This window comes from Scyliorhinus torazame, chromosome 2 (assembly GCF_047496885.1).
Source record: "Scyliorhinus torazame isolate Kashiwa2021f chromosome 2, sScyTor2.1, whole genome shotgun sequence".
NCBI classification, from domain to species: domain Eukaryota; kingdom Metazoa; phylum Chordata; class Chondrichthyes; order Carcharhiniformes; family Scyliorhinidae; genus Scyliorhinus; species Scyliorhinus torazame.
In genome coordinates this window covers 108327350-108347714 of record NC_092708.1, presented here as the reverse complement: position 1 = coordinate 108347714, position 20365 = coordinate 108327350, and the positions used below count along the sequence as shown (strand labels likewise).

The 20365-nt window shown below is 45.6% G+C and overlaps 1 protein-coding gene across 2 annotated transcripts in view; it reads left to right on the top strand.

Annotated features, from left to right (window-relative positions):
• Positions 1-20365, top strand: part of galnt13 (polypeptide N-acetylgalactosaminyltransferase 13) — a 777028-nt gene that overhangs the window by 678945 nt on the left and 77718 nt on the right. For both annotated transcript variants that reach the window (XM_072475323.1, XM_072475314.1), the window contains exon 11: positions 6942-7076. In XM_072475323.1, the coding sequence (XP_072331424.1) occupies positions 6942-7076 (135 nt within the window). The remainder of the gene's footprint in view (positions 1-6941; positions 7077-20365) is intronic.

Sequence of the window (20365 nt, the reverse complement as noted above, 5' to 3'; positions counted from 1 at the left end):
TTGTCCCAAAGTGATCCCTCACTAGCACTTCTGTCACTTGCCCTTCCTTATTTCCCAAGACGAGGTCAAGTTTTGCCCCCTCTCTAGTCGGTCCATCCACATACTGAATGAGAAATTCCTCCTGAATACACTCAACAAATTTCCCTCCATCCAAGCCCCTAATGCTATGGCTGTCCCAGTCAATGTTGGGAAAGTTAAAGTCCCCTACTACTACCACCCTATTATTCTTGCAGCTATCTGTAATCTCCTTACATATTTGCTCCTCAATTTCCCGCTGACTATTTGGGGGCCTGTAGTACAGTCCTACCAAGGTGATCTCTCCCTTCTTATTTTTCAGTTCCACCCATATAGACTCAGTGGGCGAACCCTCGGATATATCCCCTCTATGTACTGCCGTGATGTTCTCCCTAATCAAAAACGCCACTCCCCCTCCTCTCTTACCTCCTGTTCTATCCTTTCTATAGCATCTGTACCCCGGAACATTGAGCTGCCAGTCCTGCCCCTCCCTTAGCCCCCACCAGATCACCCAGACCCTTTGTATTGTTGGAATTTTTGCAGCTTGACAGTCAGCTTGGCTTTTCAATGCAACCTGGAAGTTGTTTGCATTTAACATAAGCTATAGGTCAAAACATGCTTTCTTACATCTCTCAGATACAAATTAAAAGCTTGACATTAATTTAACCAGCACATTGGAACAGCAAAAAAAACTGCGGCAAACCAAATCACCCTCACCATGCTAATACTTTGAATTGTTATGCTCATTTAGTCTAATCAGTGAGTCAGCTAGCATTGAACTGAGTATCAGCAAAATGCATCAGTAACCTGCACTCCATGTGATTTCCATTTGCAACTCCTACACAACAGATTATAATCTTCTTTCAGGATGAAATCAATGGGCAAATAAATTGCAGGACCATGCCTCTGTTATTTTCTAATAAGCTGCCTGGCGCTTGCAGTGCCCTCTCAGTGGCCTGTGGTATGAGATGTTTATGCCCTTATTTTTTAAGTGTTGAACACTTTTATGGGTGTATGGATCAGATAATTTTGATATATCCGTTATTTACAATTTAGATCTAATGAACATGTATATGGAAGCAAAATGCCGCTCTTTTTGCAAGAGATCTATAAAACCCCAAGGGATTGGGTGAATATTTCTTTCTAAGAAGCGTTTGTCTTATCTATTGTTTGAGAGATATGCACAGAAAGGTTGCGGGAACAAAAGTAGGCAGCATGTTCAGGGTGAGGTAGGGATGGTAGGGAGGAGTGATGGGAGTGTGTGCTCCAGGCGGTCCCTGGGCTTGTCTTTGAAGGGGATCTTCCCTTTTTTTCTTTTTAGTTTACATACGGAAAAGTTGGAGAGAGTGTACCTCCATTTTGGGGTGCTTTATCTCTCCATTTTAGGACACTGTCCCTCACTTAATGGCATCTTACTGCTGCTTTCAAGTTCCTGTTAGAATCATAGAGTCATAATGGGCTCGATTTAATGTTCCCAATTCATGTGGGGGAGGCCAACCAAATGAAGTGTGTGTCAGGCACATAACTGACCAGCGTTTCCGTGGGACTTAAGATCGCCGGGGTAGAAATCCTGCCGCCAGGAGCTGCCTGCCAATCAGAGGCCAGTAGCTTTCCATTGCTGGCAGTGCTGTCGAGAGTGTTGGCTGCTGCCTGTAATATTCCAGGCACTGCTAAGGATCGTTGTTACATCTGTGGACTCAGGTGAGTGAGGGTGTGTTGGAGGGAAGACATGCTCAGAGTCTTTTCTCGACCACATGGAGTTGTAAAAGTTGCGATCAAAATTGAAGTGTGCACACAGGAGAGGCAAGTTCTGCTGCTATCCTTAGCTCGCAAAAGTCAGCTCTGATCATAGTCAGAATTACACGCATATATATTTAAGGTTCTTTCAGATTTACAAGTAGGCATTAATATCATCAATCCAGTTGGAACAATATAAGGTGATCAGTATGCATATTTTCTGGTCCCTTTTAAGGGAAAACAATCAGCTCATACAATGCTTCTTTACAGTCTCCTGGATTCTGTTCAACATATTTCCTTTACCCTGAACTTCTGGATGGGGTGTTAATGTGTTTTTATCCCCTGCACTGGGCTGGACAATGAATCTCCTACAGACAGGCTGGAGCCATGATTTCTGTGACCCCTTTCTTATCCTAATGCTCCGTGAGATGATTAAATTATTTCCAGAGCAGGTGACTTTTCTTTAAGGTCTAACATTTTAACCCCTTGTCTGTTGGTTTTTCCCTTGACCTGTGCTGTTATAATACTTGAGACATCTTTATTATTACTCATATCAATTCTGAAACACGTATAGCAATTTCTTCCGTAACAGGGTGGAATAGGGGTCGAGAAGAGAGGGTCACGGGAAAAGGGCACCTTTCAGTGCTACACCCCTTACGATGTTGAGTCAGTAAAGTGGGCTCAGAGTGCCTGACTCCCAGGGTTTGCTGGGAGACCTTTGGGATGTTTCGGAAAGCTGTTCAATTCCAACTAATTCCAGTGGGCTCAGGGAGAACTGGTATCAATTGGTTCATTAATGAGCAACAAGCGGCCTGACTTGGCGTCCCACATCAGCCTCTCCCTGCCTCTGATATAATCGAGGGAGACTTTCCTGCCACCTAGAGTCTGACATGCGGCCTCTCCCATGATAAGTGGGCTGATTTGCCATGTTTTCCAACGTAAAGGACAGGATTAAGTTCGGCCCTATAGCACAGAAGGGAGTCATTTTGACCCATCATGTCCATGTTGACGCTCTGTTGAGCAATCCAGTCAGTCTTCCTCCCCTGTTCAATCTCCATAGCCCTGTAAGTTTATTTCCCATCAATTTCCTTTTGAAATCATGCATTGCCTTCACTACCACCACCTTCATATGCAGCGAGTTCCAAGTCATCACCACTGACTGCATAAAATGTTTTTTCGTGCTTTCTTCTGGCATCTCTTGCCCAAAGCCTTAAATGTGTGTCCCAGAAACCTTGAACCATCAGGTAATGGGAACAGTTTCGCTTTGTCTATCTTTTCTAAAACTGTCATAATCTTGTACAGCTCTCACAAATCTCCACTCCACTCCATCTCCTTTGCTACAAAGAGAGTAACCCCCGCTTCTCCAAGCTGATGGTGTAACTAAAATTCATCACCTCGGAAAGATTTTCTCTCTAGCTTCAAGAGTGGGCCATTAATTAACCGCATTGGGGAAATCACAAGCATGTGACGAGCTTCTGCCCCCCATTTAAGCCTGGTGACAGGGACCTAAAGCCCTATTCCTGGTCTCTCCCTCATGCTATTCTTAAATAATGAAGTGACATTTCCAATTGTCTAATCCAAAAGCATCATTCTGGAATCTTAAAAGATCTGGAAAATTATGAACTATGTATTAGCATGAGAAAAACAACGGTAGTTTTAAGGGATCTATATTTGTATTGGTAAACATTAGAAATAAGATACAGTTTTAAGTGGGTTTTAATTTCTGTGCCTGGAAGGGGTGAAACCAATAGTTAGATTCATGCAGCATGTTGGCACAGTGGTTAGCACGGTCTGAGATTGACACTCAGGATACTGACAAGCTGGAGCCGCATATACACATTACAATCCCCACACAAACCATCCCAGCCAGCAAGAAGGGAGAAACCTGCTGCCGGTGACGGCGTGCCGCTGTGGGTCGCGGCTGGGCAGGTGGAGAATTCATCCCGCTATCTTTTTGCATTTTGCAATGAGGCTTTGTAATGAGGTCTTGACTTCCAAGTAAACAGAGTAGATCTGAAATTTTCATTTGGGATAAGTTTTGAAATTGATTAGTAGCTGTTGCATTTCAAAGGAACCTCAAAGGTGACAAAGAAAATTAGCATTTTACAGGAGATTTTTGAGTGAATAGGGGCAGGTGTTTGAAAATTTAAAATGTTAGTGTCCCGAAACAAAGGTAAAATAGGAACATTGATATTGAATTAATATTTGGGAACCAAGGGATATTTGAAGACAGTGGAGAACTTAGATTAAAGAGGTGAAAAAGTATTATGAAAACAGGTTTTCAGTTGTTGTTAGTTGCTATGGGAGGGAAGTCACACTAAAAGCCAACTCCTGTGTTTTGGAGTGAGCTGAAAAGCTGTGGTAGTCTTTGAATTGAAGATAGCAACTCAGTGTTGGGCCAGGAGAATTTTTTGTCCTGAGAAGCAGTTGGTTTTGGATCTCCCTTTGGAAACATCACAGCAGCGTGGATTAGTACTGAGAAGCCGTGGATTGTATGCTGTTTAAAGTAAAAACTATTTTTCAGTTTGAGTAATGTTAAAGATAGTAATATAAATACGATGTGGAGATGCCGGCACTGGACTGGGGTGGGCACAGTATGAGGTCTCACAACGTCAGGCAGATTCAAAATCACTGCATATGCTGCAGGAACAGTGATTTCAAATAAACCTGTTGGACTTTTAATCTGGTGTTGTGAGAGCTCTCAGGGTAATATAAATGCAGAGCGTGATCTTCCCAAAGGGGAGCAAAGTCCCCGAGCGAACCGAGTCCACACATAGCCCCCGTTTTTTACAACGGGGCACTCCGCTCGCTAAATTCCCCATTGTAGCGAGAGATAGGAATGCCATTTTTAAATGGTGTCCCGATCTCCGAGGTCCCCAAATGAATCCCCTACCTCCCCCCAGCCTGAACTCAATATGGGAGGGTCCCCGCCACCCCTGCACCCGGGCCAACGTCCACGCCGGTAACCCCAGCCCGATTGCATGCAATGCCAACCTGACAGTGCCCATGTCAACTGGCAGAGCCACCTGGGCACCTGGGCAGTGCCAGGCTAGCACCCTTGTGGCACTGCCAGGGTACCCAGGTGGCATCAGCAGTGAAAGGGCACCACCATGCCCAAAGGGCATGCAGCTGGGGTCTCCGAGTGCCATACCGTCTGGTCCCCATTTGTGGGAACCAGTACCAAACGACGCTCACCCGATGTCTCTGAGGTGAAGGGTTTGAATCCCAAAGTACCCAGGAATCTGCACTTAGTGTAAGGCTTACTGCCTAGCTCTAATATGCAGATTTGCCAAAAAGTGATCCCACTCATTGTGGGCGGGAATCATCTCACACAGTATCACGAGATTGTGTTAAATCTCGCGAGGCGTTGTGAGCGGGGTATATCCCAGGAGCGGAGTCTCCCGGCTTTCAACGACCACTATGCGCTGCGGCGAGCTGCTTTGCTGCTGCAGCGTGACGGGAGGATCGTGCCTATAGTTTTTTTGTATACCTTTGATAAAGCATTTTGGGAATTATTTTGTAAGATTTATTTCTAATTTTCTTTTATGTCTACCTTTTATCTTATGTGTTTAAGTTTTACCTTTTCTTGTAATGCACATTTTTATCCTTCAAGTTTTTTAAAGTTATCAGTGGCAACCTGTGCTTTTGTGTTCAGTAGCTTTCCTTTCTTGCTACCATAGTACAAAAAGAAAGATTACAATCAGCTGAGACGGATGTTGACCTGAGATCTGCTCAGCATTAATTGTAACAGTTGTTGTAACAGTGCCACAATTTCATCAGTGTGCTAGAACTGCAACCAATCCCAAGTGTGACGATCCCAGCTGATGTCAATACTGCACAAGTCAGATCCCAGAGTGAAACTTGGCTTGATTGAACCTAACTTTTATTTTTAAACTGTGAAGGAAAATCACAGGAATCTACTGATGAATTCTTGACACAAAGAATAAAACATATATTAAACAAGAGTAAATGAACTGTATTACGCAAGAAAAAAAATGTTGTAATGATCTTAATACAAGTATATGATTCAAATTTTCACTATCCCTTCACCCCAACCGTACCTTTACAGATAGATACAAATTCAGAACGATCAAACAATTTGGGCGCGATTTAACAGAAATGAAACAGAATCCCATGTTGGGTGCATTAAACTGGGTGCGTCCCGTGCTTGTAGCACTGAGAGTGACCCCGCTATTAAATGGAACTCTTCTTCATTTCTGGGCCTCAGCCAGGAATGCCTCGCTGAGGCCACACCTAGTCCCATTTCCTGCACTTTGCCTGCACTTGGGAACGGCCCGGCGGTGCCCTGCCCTTATGAAGTGGGGTGCGAGGGGCTGAAGCACCCACTTAGTGGTAAGCTGGGGCATTGGGGGTCTGGAGGCCACAGTGGGAGGTTCAGAAATCGGGGTGCCATTTAAAAATGATGCCCTGATCTCTTCCTACACTGGCAAGTGGAGCTCGTTAGTGCAAGAATTGGGACTAACTGAGGCCCAGATATGAGGCAGAATCCTGATTAATAGCGGGGTTGTTCCCGGCACTACAAATGCTGGGAAACACACGGCTAAACGTGCTTGACATGGGACTCTGTTTCATTTCCGTGAGATCGCGCCCCAAGTCTTGCTGTGTGTCAGACATTTAACAAGAAGGCCCTTAAACAAGTGTTAGATCTCTCATTTACACTGGAAATGGTTTAACACCTGAAAAACTCTCTAACCCCGTGTATAGGTTTATCCCCTTTCCCCAAGAAATTTTCTTCCTTGAAAATGAGGAGCAGTTACTCCCCAAGTGGCTTGAAAAGTGAATGTGAATGGCACACAATGAGGAAAACACATTTCAAAAGTCCTTACATTGATAGTCCTAACTATTTTAATGAGACATTTATAATACCTACAAATGGAACAAATCACTTAGAGAAATTGAATGATATCTGAATACAAAACACCCATTAAATTCATTATGGGAGAGTAACCAAAGGATTTTAAAAATTTAATCGTGCAATACTTACACTTTTTAAAAAATTATTTTTTTCAAATGTCCTATAGTGGGGATAACGTCACATCTGTAACTGTTAAAAGTAAATATCTAAGGTTTTAGGACAATTTAATGACAGTAAAATTTGTAGGGATTTCTTGGTGTAAAGCGGACTATATGCGAGCCATGTATAATTTTGTCATTTTCTTTCCCTCCAGGTATTCTCCTACACAGCAGATAAAGAGATCAGGACAGACGATCTGTGTCTGGATGTGTCTAGGCTAAATGGTCCAGTTGTTATGTTGAAGTGTCATCACATGAGGGGGAACCAACTGTGGGAATATGATGTACAGGTTCGCTTGTTACTTAGTCATGATTTATAAAGCATGTTCAGAGACCCACACTTATCATCTTCGTGCATGAGGAAAATGTTTAAACATTAGTGACACAAATAACAGTGATAAAAGAAATTTCTTCCTCAGTGGGATACAAATATCTTGTTTAAATCATTGCACAAAACTGCACTTTAACTTGCATTTAAGTGGTCGTTGTTACGATCTTGTATACAAGATCGATAACTTTTCAAAAGAGATTAATTTCCCAGCAACCTATGGAAAGAACCGAAGGACAAGATTTTAAGTTTTAAGACTTTCAATGTAGCAAACAAAGTAAAATTAACAGGCAATAATAATACACCAAACTAAAGAAAATACTTTTTGCATTAGCTAACTAATTCAGTTGGGATATATTTTACAATCATTTTTACTGTGCACTGTACATCATCATTTCAAAGTACATTCCAGATCTAGAGCAGGCTCACTTTTCCATTTACACCAAGAAGTAACTTCCAGTGTCCTTCAAGAATCATTCCATTCAGTCTGAGTCAGTTAGATTTTCACCAGAAAGGCTGACCCCTGTCCCTTAAATCTACAATAGCCCTATCATTTCTGTCCCCTTTCGTACAAACAGAAAACAAACTTTCGCAACCATGCTTTCAAATAGTCCTTCATTGTGAGTAGCAACCAGGATCAAAATGTTGCTTCAAACCCTGACAATAGATTCTGTACATGCCATAAACATCAGACTAGATAAAATCCATAGGCTTAACCACAGTATATTCCACTATCAATGTATTTGCACTGTAAAATTATGTTTAGTTAATCTTAATGTGCTTAAGATCAGGTACAGTGAAAAACTAAACTGCTTAAAACTCAAGAATACACCAGTTAACGATACGCACACTCCAAGTGTAACATTTTATACAGCTGTTTTCATAGCATATTGAGTCATAGAATTAAATTACAGGAATTGTATTACATTTTGTCCAGGGCTAGGTTTTCAGATGGAGCTTTAACCCAGTTTCCGTGCATTCTTTATATTCCAATTCAAATGCCCATTCAATTCTACTTTAAATTATGATAATGTCTCTCCTTAATAGCGAATTGTAAAACATTTTCTGTATGGCTACAAATTTCTTCTAGCTTCTCGCTTCTAGTAATAATACTGGGTCTATATCCCCTTGATACCAATTTGTCAACAAATGGAAACAAAAACACTTCTACCGTGAAAATCTCTATTGGATGATCCGTTAACTTCCCCCATTCCGGTGAAAAAGCACCATTTTATTAATAAATACACCCTGTTATTGATTCTTCATTTCACTCTTTCCATGATTCTAAATATCCATGATGTGGAGATGCCGGCGTTGGACTGGGGTGAGCACAGTACGAAGTCTTACAACACCAGGTTAAAGTCCAACAGGTTTGTTTCGATGTCACTAGCTTTCGGAGCGCTGCTCCTTCCTCAGGTGAATGAAGAGGTCTGTTCCAGAAACACATATATAGACAAATTCAAAGATGCCAAACATCTTTTCTGCCATTCACCTGAGGAAGGAGCAGCGCTCCGAAAGCTAGTGACCTCGCATTCCAAGCATTGTTTGGCATCTTTGAATTTGTCTATATGTGTGTTTCTGGAACAGACCTCTTCATTCACCTGAGGAAGGAGCAGCGCTCCGAAAGCTAGTGACATCGAAACAAACCTGTTGGACTTTAACCTGGTGTTGTAAGTCTAAATATCCAATCAATGACCGAATACCCACAATTCAATGTCCTCGCACCTAAAAGTCTTTAAATCTATATGTCATTTTTTCAGCCTTTTCTATTCTCACTGCCACCTTTATTTAAAGACACATGTATTTACACTTCCAAATTTCTTAACCTGCACTTTTTTTCAGAATCAATTTAGGTTATACTTCCTTTCAACATTCTCTATATTCTGAATATATTATTTGATCTTTCACCACACTGGACGACATCTACCAGCCATGCACCCTCTCAACCAATCTGTCACTGCCCGTGGGCAGCACGGTAGCATAGTGGTTAGCACAATTGCTTCACAGCTCCAGGGTCCCAGGTTCGATTCCCGGCTTGAGTCACTGTCTGTGCGGAGTCTGCACGTTCTCCCCGTGTCTGCATGGGTTTCCTCCGGGTGTTCCGGTTTCCTCCCACAGTCCAAAGATGTGCAAGTTAGGTGGATTGCCCTTGGTGTTGGGTGGGGTTACTGGGTTATGGGGATAGGGTGGAGGTTTGGGCTTGGGTAGGATGCTCTTTCCAAGATCCGGTGCAGACTCGATGGGCCGAATGGCCTCTTTCTGCACTGTAAATTCTATGATTCTTTAATCTTCTGCATTCTTCAATTGGCAATGTTCCCTAATTTGAAGTTGCATATAATTTGCTGCAAGGACGCAGGCCATTCAGCCCATCTGATTTATGCTGGTTTCTATACTCCATAGGAGCCTCCCCACCCAATTTCATCCAACCTGATTAGTATATCATTTCCTTGCTTTCTGCATCCTGTGTGGATCTCTCCTGAAATGCATCAATGCTGTTGGCCTCAGCTACTCTTTGTCAGTTCCACATTCTGACCATCCTCTGGGTGACAAAGTTTTTCCTGAATTTCTTTAGTACTTGTTATTGATGGTTATAACTTTGATTGCTAGTTTCGGTCTCCTCCACAAATTAAAATATATTCTCTACACTGACCTTATCTAACAGCTTAATAATTTTAAGGACCTCTACTAGGTTCCCCCTCAGCTTCCTTATTCTTTAAAATGAGAGCAGAGCCCCAGCCTATTCCCTCTATGCTGATGGTCACAAACTCTGAGTTCTGGTATAATTCTTTAAGGGGCTTTTCGCAGTAACTTCATTGCAGTGTTAATGTAAGCTTACTTGTGACAATAAAGATTATTATAATTCTTGTAAATCACCAACAAACATCAATATGCCTCTGTCCAAATCATTAACCTTAATGAAAAACAAAAGTAGTCCCAAGATATATTCCTGAAACAACCAGTAGCCACATTCTGCCAGTCTGAAAACAGTTTATATATTCCTTGTCTAATTTTACTAATGTCGCCATATCTCAATCTGTGCTGTTACAAAATCGTTAATATTTTGTTATTCTGTGTGGATTTTTGTCAAGCTTTCCTCTCAACATTTATCATTGGAAATTGTTGTATTCTGTTGACATTTCTAGATTTACTTTGTCAGTTGTCAAGATGTAGCTGAAATTTCTGGTTTCCAAATGGCATGTGTAGTGAAACTCTAAAATATCTACCTAATTTTGTCACCCTTGTAAATATAAAAAAAGACGTTCAGACCATGGCAATGACACAGGCCATTTAAATGTGTATATTGCATGCTATTGGGCCTAAAATTCTAAGGACACATTTCCAGCAATTTTGCTTGTATCAGACCATCCCAGTGATTGGCCCCACCAGAAGATGCGGAGCCATTTATCTCTCATGGTAGTTACATGCATCTAGAGATACTAGACATGTTAGCAATATATCTGTGATGCCTACCTTTCTCCTGAAGCAGGAAAATCTGACATTTCTTGGACTGGGTTGCCTCTAGAAAGTAGCCACACTGGCCCAGGGCCGAGAATATTTGGCTTTTGGTAGAATTTGCAACCATTCCACATGCTGGAGACACGTGTAAAATCTCAGGCAAGCGACCATTCGGAAGCGACGGCTGTAGAAAAAGTTAAGATGTATTTCCTTATATATTTTCACCTATTCCCCAAAGGACCACCCACGCCTGGCCCACACTTAGGCCGGGGTATTTATGTCCCAGCGGTCTCTGGTATAATAGGGTAGATCCGTCTCCTTCGTCTGTGTAGACTGTACTCGGGTGAGGCCACTATGACTCTGAGGTTGCAGATCCCTGGCCTCCTGTAGGGTTGTAACATCCCCCACCCCAAGTCTGATACATCTTCCATTTCAATGGCAGAAGCAGTGGGAAATCCTTTCTTGTCTTTGATTGGAGCTATCTACCCAACATCCGCTGTTCCAGGTCCTGAGGGGTAAAGCGGCTAGGGAGTGTAGTTTTCGGCCCGAACGTCTTTGTGGTTCTGCTGTGCTTTGCCCGGTGGTCAACACTGGACCTGTTTCGACTTCTGAGGGTAAAGTCTCCATGCCTGACTCCGGGTCGGACGAGTCGAGATACTGCATCTCTGAATCGATCGGCTCATTGCCTCGCTGGGTATCAATGGTAGTTGTTCAGGAGGAAGGGGCACTACCGGCCTTGGGAGACTCAGACGGTCCTCGGACACCTGTGCAACCCGGCTTCAGAGATGGTCCACGTGTCGTTTAGAGTCCTTTCCTTGTATCCATACAGGGCAGCACGGTAGCATGGTGTTAGCACAATTGCTTCACAGCTCCAGGGTCCCAGGTTCGATTCCCGGCTTGGTTCACTGTCTGTGCGGAGTCTGCATGTTCTCCCGTGTGTGCGTGGGTTTCCTCCGGGTGCTCCGGTTTCCTCCCACAGTTCAAAGATGTGCAGGTTAGGTGGATTGATCATGCTAAATTGCCCTTAGTGTCCAAAATTGCCCTCAGTGTTGGGTGGGTTTACTGGGTTACGGGGATAGGGTGGAGGTGTGGGCTTGGGTGGGGTGCTCTTTCAGAGGGCCGGTGCAGACTCGATGGGCCGAATGGCCTCCTTCTGCACTGTAAATTCTATGTGAAATATGGGACTGGACGGGGCCATTTTATTACCGGGATCCACAATGCTCTGTCTGCGAAATTTCAGACCTAAACGGCGTCGCCTGCAAGAAATTCCCGATGGGACCGGTTCGTTTCATTCTGACTTGTTTTTGGTGATTCTTTCTCTAATGTCTGGTGAAATGAGGTTCAACCACGTGCGCAGCCAAAGTCCCATCAAAAGCTCTGCAGGCCCGACCCCAGAGGTTGCATGTAGTGTGGTCCTATAGTAAAAAACGAAACAGGTGAGGCGGGTTTCTCAGGAATCCGAGGTCTGTTTCCGCCTCCCGAGTTTAAATGTCTTCCCTCCTCGTTCAGCCAATCCATTTGACGACGGGTGGTAAGGTGCGGTTCAAACCATTTTGGAGCCGAAAATCGAAGAACTCTAAACTTGTAAAGGCAGTGCCATTGTCTGACACAGGTACCTTGGGGAGTTCGTGAACACGAAAGGATTGCCGGAGCCAAACGATGGTGGCTTGTGATGTCGTTGAGGCCATTCAGTGAACATCCATCCATTTGGAATATGCATCAATGATGATTAGATACATCGTCCTTTGAAAAGGCCCCACAAAATCCACATGAAGGCGGGACCATGGCCGGCTTGGCAATTCCCATGGGTGAAGTGGAGTTGCTGGGGGGAGGGGGGTGGGGGGGAGTTTTGGTGTTCCTGGCACCGTGTGCATTGCTTTGCTAACTTCTCCATATCTGCGTCTATTCTGGGCCACCACACATAGCTTTGGGCCAATATTTTCATTTTAGAGACTCCTTGGAGTCTGCTGTGGAGGTCTTGTAAGATTGCCCCCTGGCCAAGCTTGGGGATGACCACCCGGGAACCCCACAGTAGGATGCCATCCACCACGCTGAGTTCAGCCACTCTTGTGATCAAGGCACGTAGATCTTTTGGGAGCCGCGATGCTGGGCCCTGTACAGCACTGTGTGGCGGATCCTGGCTAAGGGTGGGTTTGTCTGTGTCCATGCCTTCACTTGCGCCGCTGTCACAGGTTAAGAGTCCATAAAGTGTCGGGCAGCAATCACCTCGTCTGACACTGTTACATTGGCATTCTGGTGGGCAGAGGGAGGCGGTCCGCATACAGAATCTTCATCCCTGGGTGGTGTTACAAGATGTTACATATGCTGCCAAGAGCAGAGCCCAACAACGAATGCGGGTGGACACCACTGGGAAAATCGTCTGTCCTCTTTGAACAGCCCTAATAGGAGCTTATGGTCTGTATACGCTGTGAATATTTGTCCATAGACATACTGATGGAACCGTTTTACTCCGAAAACCAGCGCCAAACACTCTTTCTCTATTTGGGCATAATTTCGCTCTGCTGCCGGCAAAGTACGTGAAACGAACAAAATGTGATGCTCCATTCAATCGTCAGGACGGCCCCGATTCCATAGCGTGAGGCGTTGCATGTCAGCAATAAAGTTTTTGACAGGTCGCAGTGCGTCAGCAGATGTGATGAGGATAGTCGTTGCTATACTTCATCGAAAGCTGTCTGCTGTGGCGTTTCCTCACACCAACATTGGCAGTTCTTTAACAACTAGTGCAGCAAGGCCAACACTGTTGCCAAGTTTGGGATTAACTTGCCATAATAGTTTTAAAGGTCCAAGAAAGAGCAGAGTTCTGTTTGATCCTTTGGCACGGGCGCTTGTCGGATTGCCCGTAGTTTATCATCCCCTGTGTGTAACTCATTTTGTCCATCCTGTAGCCTAGGTAGACCACCTCTTTTGCGTAGAATATGCACTTTTCACACCGTAGGCGAAGCCTGACTGCCTCGTATCGATGTAGCATGTCCACGAGGTTTTCCATGTGTTCCTGGTTAGAGGAACCAGTGATCAATACTTCATTCAGGTAAACTGCTACCTGTGGTAATCTCCATCACTCGTTGGAATATGGCACATGCTGAAGAAACTTTGAATGGCAGTCTGGTGTACTCATACAAACCCCTTTGTGTATTAATGATTACATATTTCTGCAAGGCCGGGTCTGGAACAAATTAAAGATAAACACGGCTCATGTCTTTCTTGGTGAAGGTACGCTCTCCGCTGAGCCTTGCGTATAGAGTGACAGTCTTGGGTACCGAATAACGATCCAAACAGGATGCTCAATTGATTGTCATCTTATAATCTCTGCAAAGGTGGACGTAATCATCTGGGCAGCCGCATGGAAACGAAAACGACAGACAATTAGTGGTGGTTTTGGGTCAAAATGGTTGCCCACATGGGTAACTAAATTGTTAAACTGACGGGTGTCCGGTGAATCTGGAAAACCCAAACTTTTGATGATGCTGTCGGTCTCTGCACCGCAGATCACTAGGAGGGTCACCATCTGTCTGTCGTACCTGACAATAGTAGAAAAAAATAGCCCATTCGCTCAATGTATTGGGTCCAACCCCCAGTCTCGGCGTCAAAAGCCCTGCTTACCAGTAAGAGCCATCCCTGCTGCCTGAATGGAGCCATAAGTGTAAAGTCTCAGGCAAGCAATCACTCAGATGCGACGACTGTAGAGAAAGTTAAATTTATTTCATTGTATATTTACACCTCCTACTCCCCGAGGGGTCTCTCGCATCTGGCCTACACTTGGGCCGGGGTATTTATGTCCCAGCAGTCCCTGGTTTAAGGAGGTAGTCTGCCCCACTCATCTAGGTTGATCGTATTCAGGTGAGGCCACAGGGACTCTTGAGGTTGCAGATCGCTTGGCCTCCTCTATGGTTATAACACACTGATAACTTTTTAAAACTCCCACGCTGAGGGACACATGCCTTTTCCCACATTGTTGACCCATCTCAAGAAACCAGCTCGCATTGCAATTATGTTAACTGAACTCTACCATCCCTCCTCCAGTAATCATACACCCAGCAAACCCCATTCCCAATGCTCTGACATCTCATCACTCTTATCCACACCTCAAATCTACTCTGCAACAATTGGGTCATTTAGCATGAATTTTCCATGGTGCCAAAGCCCAACACCAACCCATATCCTATCATTCCTTATTCCTTAATTCCCAACATTCACAAGCACTGCAATCAACCATCACCATGATTGTGCAACCCGTATCTCACTTTCTCCTCCCCTCCATTTCCCAATCCCCCCCCCCCCCCCCCCCCCCCCCCCCCCCGACCCCCAACAACACCATTCACCCAGAGCTCTCACATTTTCTACCCCCAATGGTCCCATAGCCCCAACCATCAGAGCAGTGCACCTCTTGGGTCAAAGTTACAGAAGATGATCAATTAGCAGGCTGCCTCCATATTCGCCAACTAGTTTAGGATGGCAAGCAGGTTGTAGAGGGTGAGAGGGCTACACAGGATGCCCACAGATTTCACAGGGTGCTGTGAAAGTGAAAGTCTCAGCAGGATGGGCAGAACAACATAGCTGTGAGATATAGTTGAGGGAGTTGGCAGCAATATCTGTGCTCCATGCACTCTCTTAGAGCAGTCTCCAGGAGCTGCCCCATGAACTGGACAGTGTCGGCAACCTGCCCAGCCGTATTGAGAAGCCAATTAGGCACATTAAATGGCCAATTTGCAACAAATTCCCAAGGACAATACCCATGGATGTCATCAGGCTTGCAATTCGTAAAATTCAACGGTCAGATTACATCTTATTTTTGTGCTGTTCCGACCTCACGATGTGTAATGCATCCTCTGAGTAGCCAAGATTCCGGCTTACCTTGGACCTTTGCGACTCAGACAAACTGGGAATTTGCTGCAAATTGGCCATTTTAACGTACCTAAGTGGCTTCTCACCATGGCTGGACGGGCTGTCGACGCTGCACTGCCTCCAGGAAAAAGCAGTAGGAGGTGGAAGCAACATGATGCACTTTCTTTGATTTGCTCACTTCCTGCCTCCAAACCTATCTTCAACATCCTGGTCAAATTCTCTCTTTATCTTCTCTTTATGTCTCCCTCATCCCTCCCTCTCCCGTTCCCATTCTCTTTTCCTCTAAATTATATCTAACATAGTCAAATTTTAAACAATACTTACTCATTTTCAACTTCCTTTGTCTCAACCTCCTAATATTTTGACATTTTAATTTTGGTAATGTAACATTTTTAACCCTCTTGCCAGCCATTATATGTTTCAATTTCAGTCCGGAAATAGAGAGAAAAAAAAATCATCCGGGCAACAGAGGGGTATTGGATAGGAAGAGAGCAGGATGACAAAAGGAAAGGGAATGATAAAAAAGAGAGGGAAATGAATGGATAAGGAGATGAGATTGGGGGTCAGAGAGATTGGTAACATTGAAGAACACAGACTGCTGAGAAAAACACAGATTAGGGCACAAAAGAGGCAGAAGTGGAGAGAGATCATGAAAACAAAGAGATAGTTGGAAAGATGTCGGGCTGGATTCTCCGTTTGGGAGACCTACGGGCGCGAACTAACGGCTGTGCCACACCCCACTCGGGGCACAGGACGGCCGGTAAATCTTGCAATATACCTGTTCACTGCGCATCGTGAGATCTAGCGGGTTCTCACGATACGTCTGAAACTGGGATCCCTGCCCACAATGGGAGGGATAGTCCAGATAGTCCACAATAGTCCAGATGTGACTAATCTGCATATTAAAGTACTGCAGTAACCAGCACGGTAGCATTGTCCTCACACATGCTACCAACAACAGATTCCCTCGTGGAGCTTGCCTCCATGTGTCTCATTATGTCCTTTCTGTGTCACCAAGGATAAGGTGGTCAATAATAGGCACAGGTGCCAAAAGACCAAGGGGTGGGGGGGGGGGGGGGGGGGGGGGGGGGAGAAATCGCAGACCATTAGGTCACACACCAGGAGAGGAGAGCGTCATGCAACTTACAGGTGAGGCCGAGGTGATGGCAGTGGCTGAGATGTAGGTTTACATGTGACAAACAAGTGATGTCCCTATAGCAAGTGAATTACCCCTCTCCCACAGACTAGTCCTTCCCAAGATCTCACCCCATGTATTTGTCTTGCAGGATCACTATCAGAGGTGAGGCTAGGCTGTCTGGGATCTCTGCCTGCCCACCCCCAGCCACCTCCCCAGCACACCTGGAGTATTGTGTGCAGTTTCGGTCTCCTTCTCTGAGGAAGGATGTTCTTGCTCTCCAGGGAGTGCAGCGAAGGTTTACCAGACTGATTCCAGGGATGGAGGGACTGCCATATGAGAGAGAATTGTCTTGGTTGGGATTGTTCTCGCTGGAGTTCAGAAGGAATGAGGGGGGAATCTCATAGAGACTGAGAAAATCGAACAGGTCTAGACAGGATAGATGCAGGGAAGGTGTTACCAATGGTGGGTGTGTCCAGAACCAGGAGTCACCCTGAGGATTCAGGGTAAACCATTTCAGACAGATATAAGGAGACATTTCTTCACACAAGAGTGATGAGCCTGTGGAATTGATTACCATAGGAAGTAGTTGATGCTAAAACTTTGAATATATTCAAGAGGCGGCTAGATACAGCACTTGGGGAGAATGGGATCAAAGGCTAAGGGGAGAAAACAGGATTAGGCTATTGAGTTGGATGATCAGCCATGATCGTGATGAATGGCGGAATAGGCTCGAAGGGCCAAAAGGCTTCCACCTGCTCCTATCTTCTCTGTATCTATGTGTGTATGTATGTCTCACCTCAGTGGGACATTTCAGTAATAAGGCTCCTGGATCACCATCTGGTACACACAACACATAGGCTGCTGCACATCGGTGTTGTGTTCCGTGCTATAATGATGTACACAGAACATGTACCAAAGAAAAAATGCTGGAAAGTCTCAGCATATCTGGAGGGAGAGAAAAGAGCTAATGTTTCGAGTCCAGATGACCCTTTGTCAAAGCTATGAGACAGAGAAAGTGGGAAATATTTATACTGTGTAGTGAGAATGAAAGATTTTTTTTTTAAATTTAGAGTACCCAATTATTTTTTTCCAATTAAGGGGCAATTTAGCGAGGCCAATCCATCTAGCCTGCACATCTTTAGGTTGTGGGGGCGAAACCCACGCAAACATGGGGAGAATGTGCAAACTCCACACGGACAGTGACACAAGCCGGGATTGAACCTGAGACCTCGGCGCCGTGAGGCAGCAGGGCTAACCCACTGCTCCACCGCACTGCCACGTGAGAATGAAAGATGAGTCATAGCCACAGAAACCCAGGGAAACGGGGTGCTAATAGCCACAGAAACCACAGGAAAAGAGTACTAATGACAGTCCCTAGAGAGGCCAAACAGCAGAGAAACTAAAATCAGAGGATAAACTGTGACAGATGTAGATGTGGGGGAAGAGAGAAGCAAAGGGGAGAAAGAGTAAGGAAAGGTGGATAAGATGGGGGTGGGGGCTTAAATATATATAAAGAAAAACAAGAGAGAAATAAATGGTAAAAGACAGTTAAAATGAAATGGGATGAAAACAAATGGGTCAAGGTGGTGTAGAGCTAATCATCTGAAGTTGTTGAATTTGATGTTGAGACCAGAAGGCTTAAGTGTGCCTAACCAAAAGATGAGATGTTGTTCCTCCAGTTTGCGTTGAGCGTCACTGGAACATTGCAGCAGGCCAAGGACAGACATGTAGGCATTGGAGCAGGGTCTTGTGTTAAAATGGAAAGCAACCGGAAGGTCAGGGTCGTGAATGTGCACAGACCGAAGGTGCACAGCAAAGCGATCACCCAGTCTGCATTTGGTCTCTCTGATATAGAGGAGACCACATTGGGAGCAGCAAACAAAATAGACCAGATTGAAAGAGATGCAAGTGAAACGCTGCTAAACCTGGAATGAGTGTTTTGGGCCTGGGATGTTAAGCATGGAAGAGGTAAAGGGGCAGGTGTTACACCTTCTGCGATTGCATGGGAAGGTACAATGGGTGATGGGAGAGGAGTTGGGTATGGCGGAGGAATGGACTCCGATTATCTCGGAGGGAATGGTCTCTTCAGAATGCTGACAGAGAGAGTGAAAGGAAGATGTGTTTGGTGGTGGCATCACGCTAGAGTTGGGGAAAATGGCGTAGGCGGAGTCGGGTGGGGTGAAATGTGAGAATGAGGAAGACTCTACCCTTGTTCTGGGAGGGAGGGGAGGGGGCGAGGGTAGTCGCGCGGGAGATAGACCGCACACTGTTGAGGGCCCTATCAACAACTGTAGGTGGGAAATCACGGTTGAGGAAGAAGGAACACATTTTCGAAGCACCATTTTGGAAAGTGGCATCATCGGAAGAAATGCGACGGAGGCGAAGGAGCTGAGAGAAAGGGATGGAGTCCCTACAGGGTGCAGGATGTGAAGAGCTGTAGTCCAGACAGCTGTGGGAGTCAGTGGGCTTGTAGTGGATATTAGTAGATAGGTCAGTGGGCTTGTAGTGGATCGCAGAAGGTGTAACACCTGCCCTTGCTGGTCGGAGGTCGTACCGATAACTATGTGCACTGATAGACAACTATATACATTGATGTGTACATGAATATCACCACAATCGGTGGAGGCAGGGAATCCCAAGGGAGTGGACAGTCAGAGGACTGCCTGATCCCAGGAAACAGCTGTCATCTGGACAGGTGTCCCGCTTCTGGAAATTATGATGCCATCACTGGTACAGATGCAGATGCAGAGTCAGGATTTACAGAGGGGGTGTCAGCAACTTTCCAGCACCTACAGGTACAGCTGGAGGAGCCCAACCACTTTCAGGCACACGAGATGGTGTCAACACTGCATGGTACCCAGGCCAACTCTGAAAGGGTGGCATCTGCAATGGAAGGCCTGGGGCAAGAAGTCAGAGCTATGAGGCAGGAAGTCCAAGGTTTTAGACACACTGTGTGGTCCATGGCTGAGGCTCAGGACATGGGAGCTCAGTCATAGGCAGATATCTCCCAGGCACACATGGACACCGCTGCGACACTACAGAGCTTGGCCCATTCAGAAAGCGTCATGGCTGAGGGCATCAAATGTATTGATCTGGGTCAGTCACAGAAGGATATATCACATGCCTAGAAGGACATGACAGAGCCAGTGAGGGGCATGACAGAGGCAGTGAGGGACATGTCTCACTCACTGAGGGACATAACCCAGTCTCAGTGCACCATGGCTGAGAGCATCGCATCCATGGTTCAAGCGAGGGCAGGCCCCCAGGCCTAGCAGCACCAAGTGACAATTGAGCATCAGGAGCACACTCGGGCCTCACCTCCTTCATATGGAGTAGTCCGGATGCCAACAAGCATTCCGAGGAAGGAGGAACCGGTGGTGCACTTGTCAGTGCCTCCCGCAGGGGAGGTGCTGGAACACTTCAGTGCTTCTGAAACCCCCCAACTGACACTGGCATATCTCATGGGCAGCGGCAGAACAGGGTGACCTGTCGTCACCTGTGACACCCAAATGTCAGCCGGGCCCATCCAGGCCCAGGCCCTCCAGAGTATGGCCGCCAAGGACATCACAGGTCAGAGGGTGAGACACGGGGGAGGGCAGGGCCCCCATGACACCTGAACGTCCCACATGGCGACACCCTCAGTGAGAAGTGGCAGGCACGCGGTCAGAAGTGTGGGCCCGCCTGGTACGACAGCATCCCCAGTGAGTTAGCCCTAACCGTTCACCATCTCCTGCAACCCCCACGGTTCCCACCCTCCCCAACCCCCTGCTATATATGGGCCTGTGAGATGGATC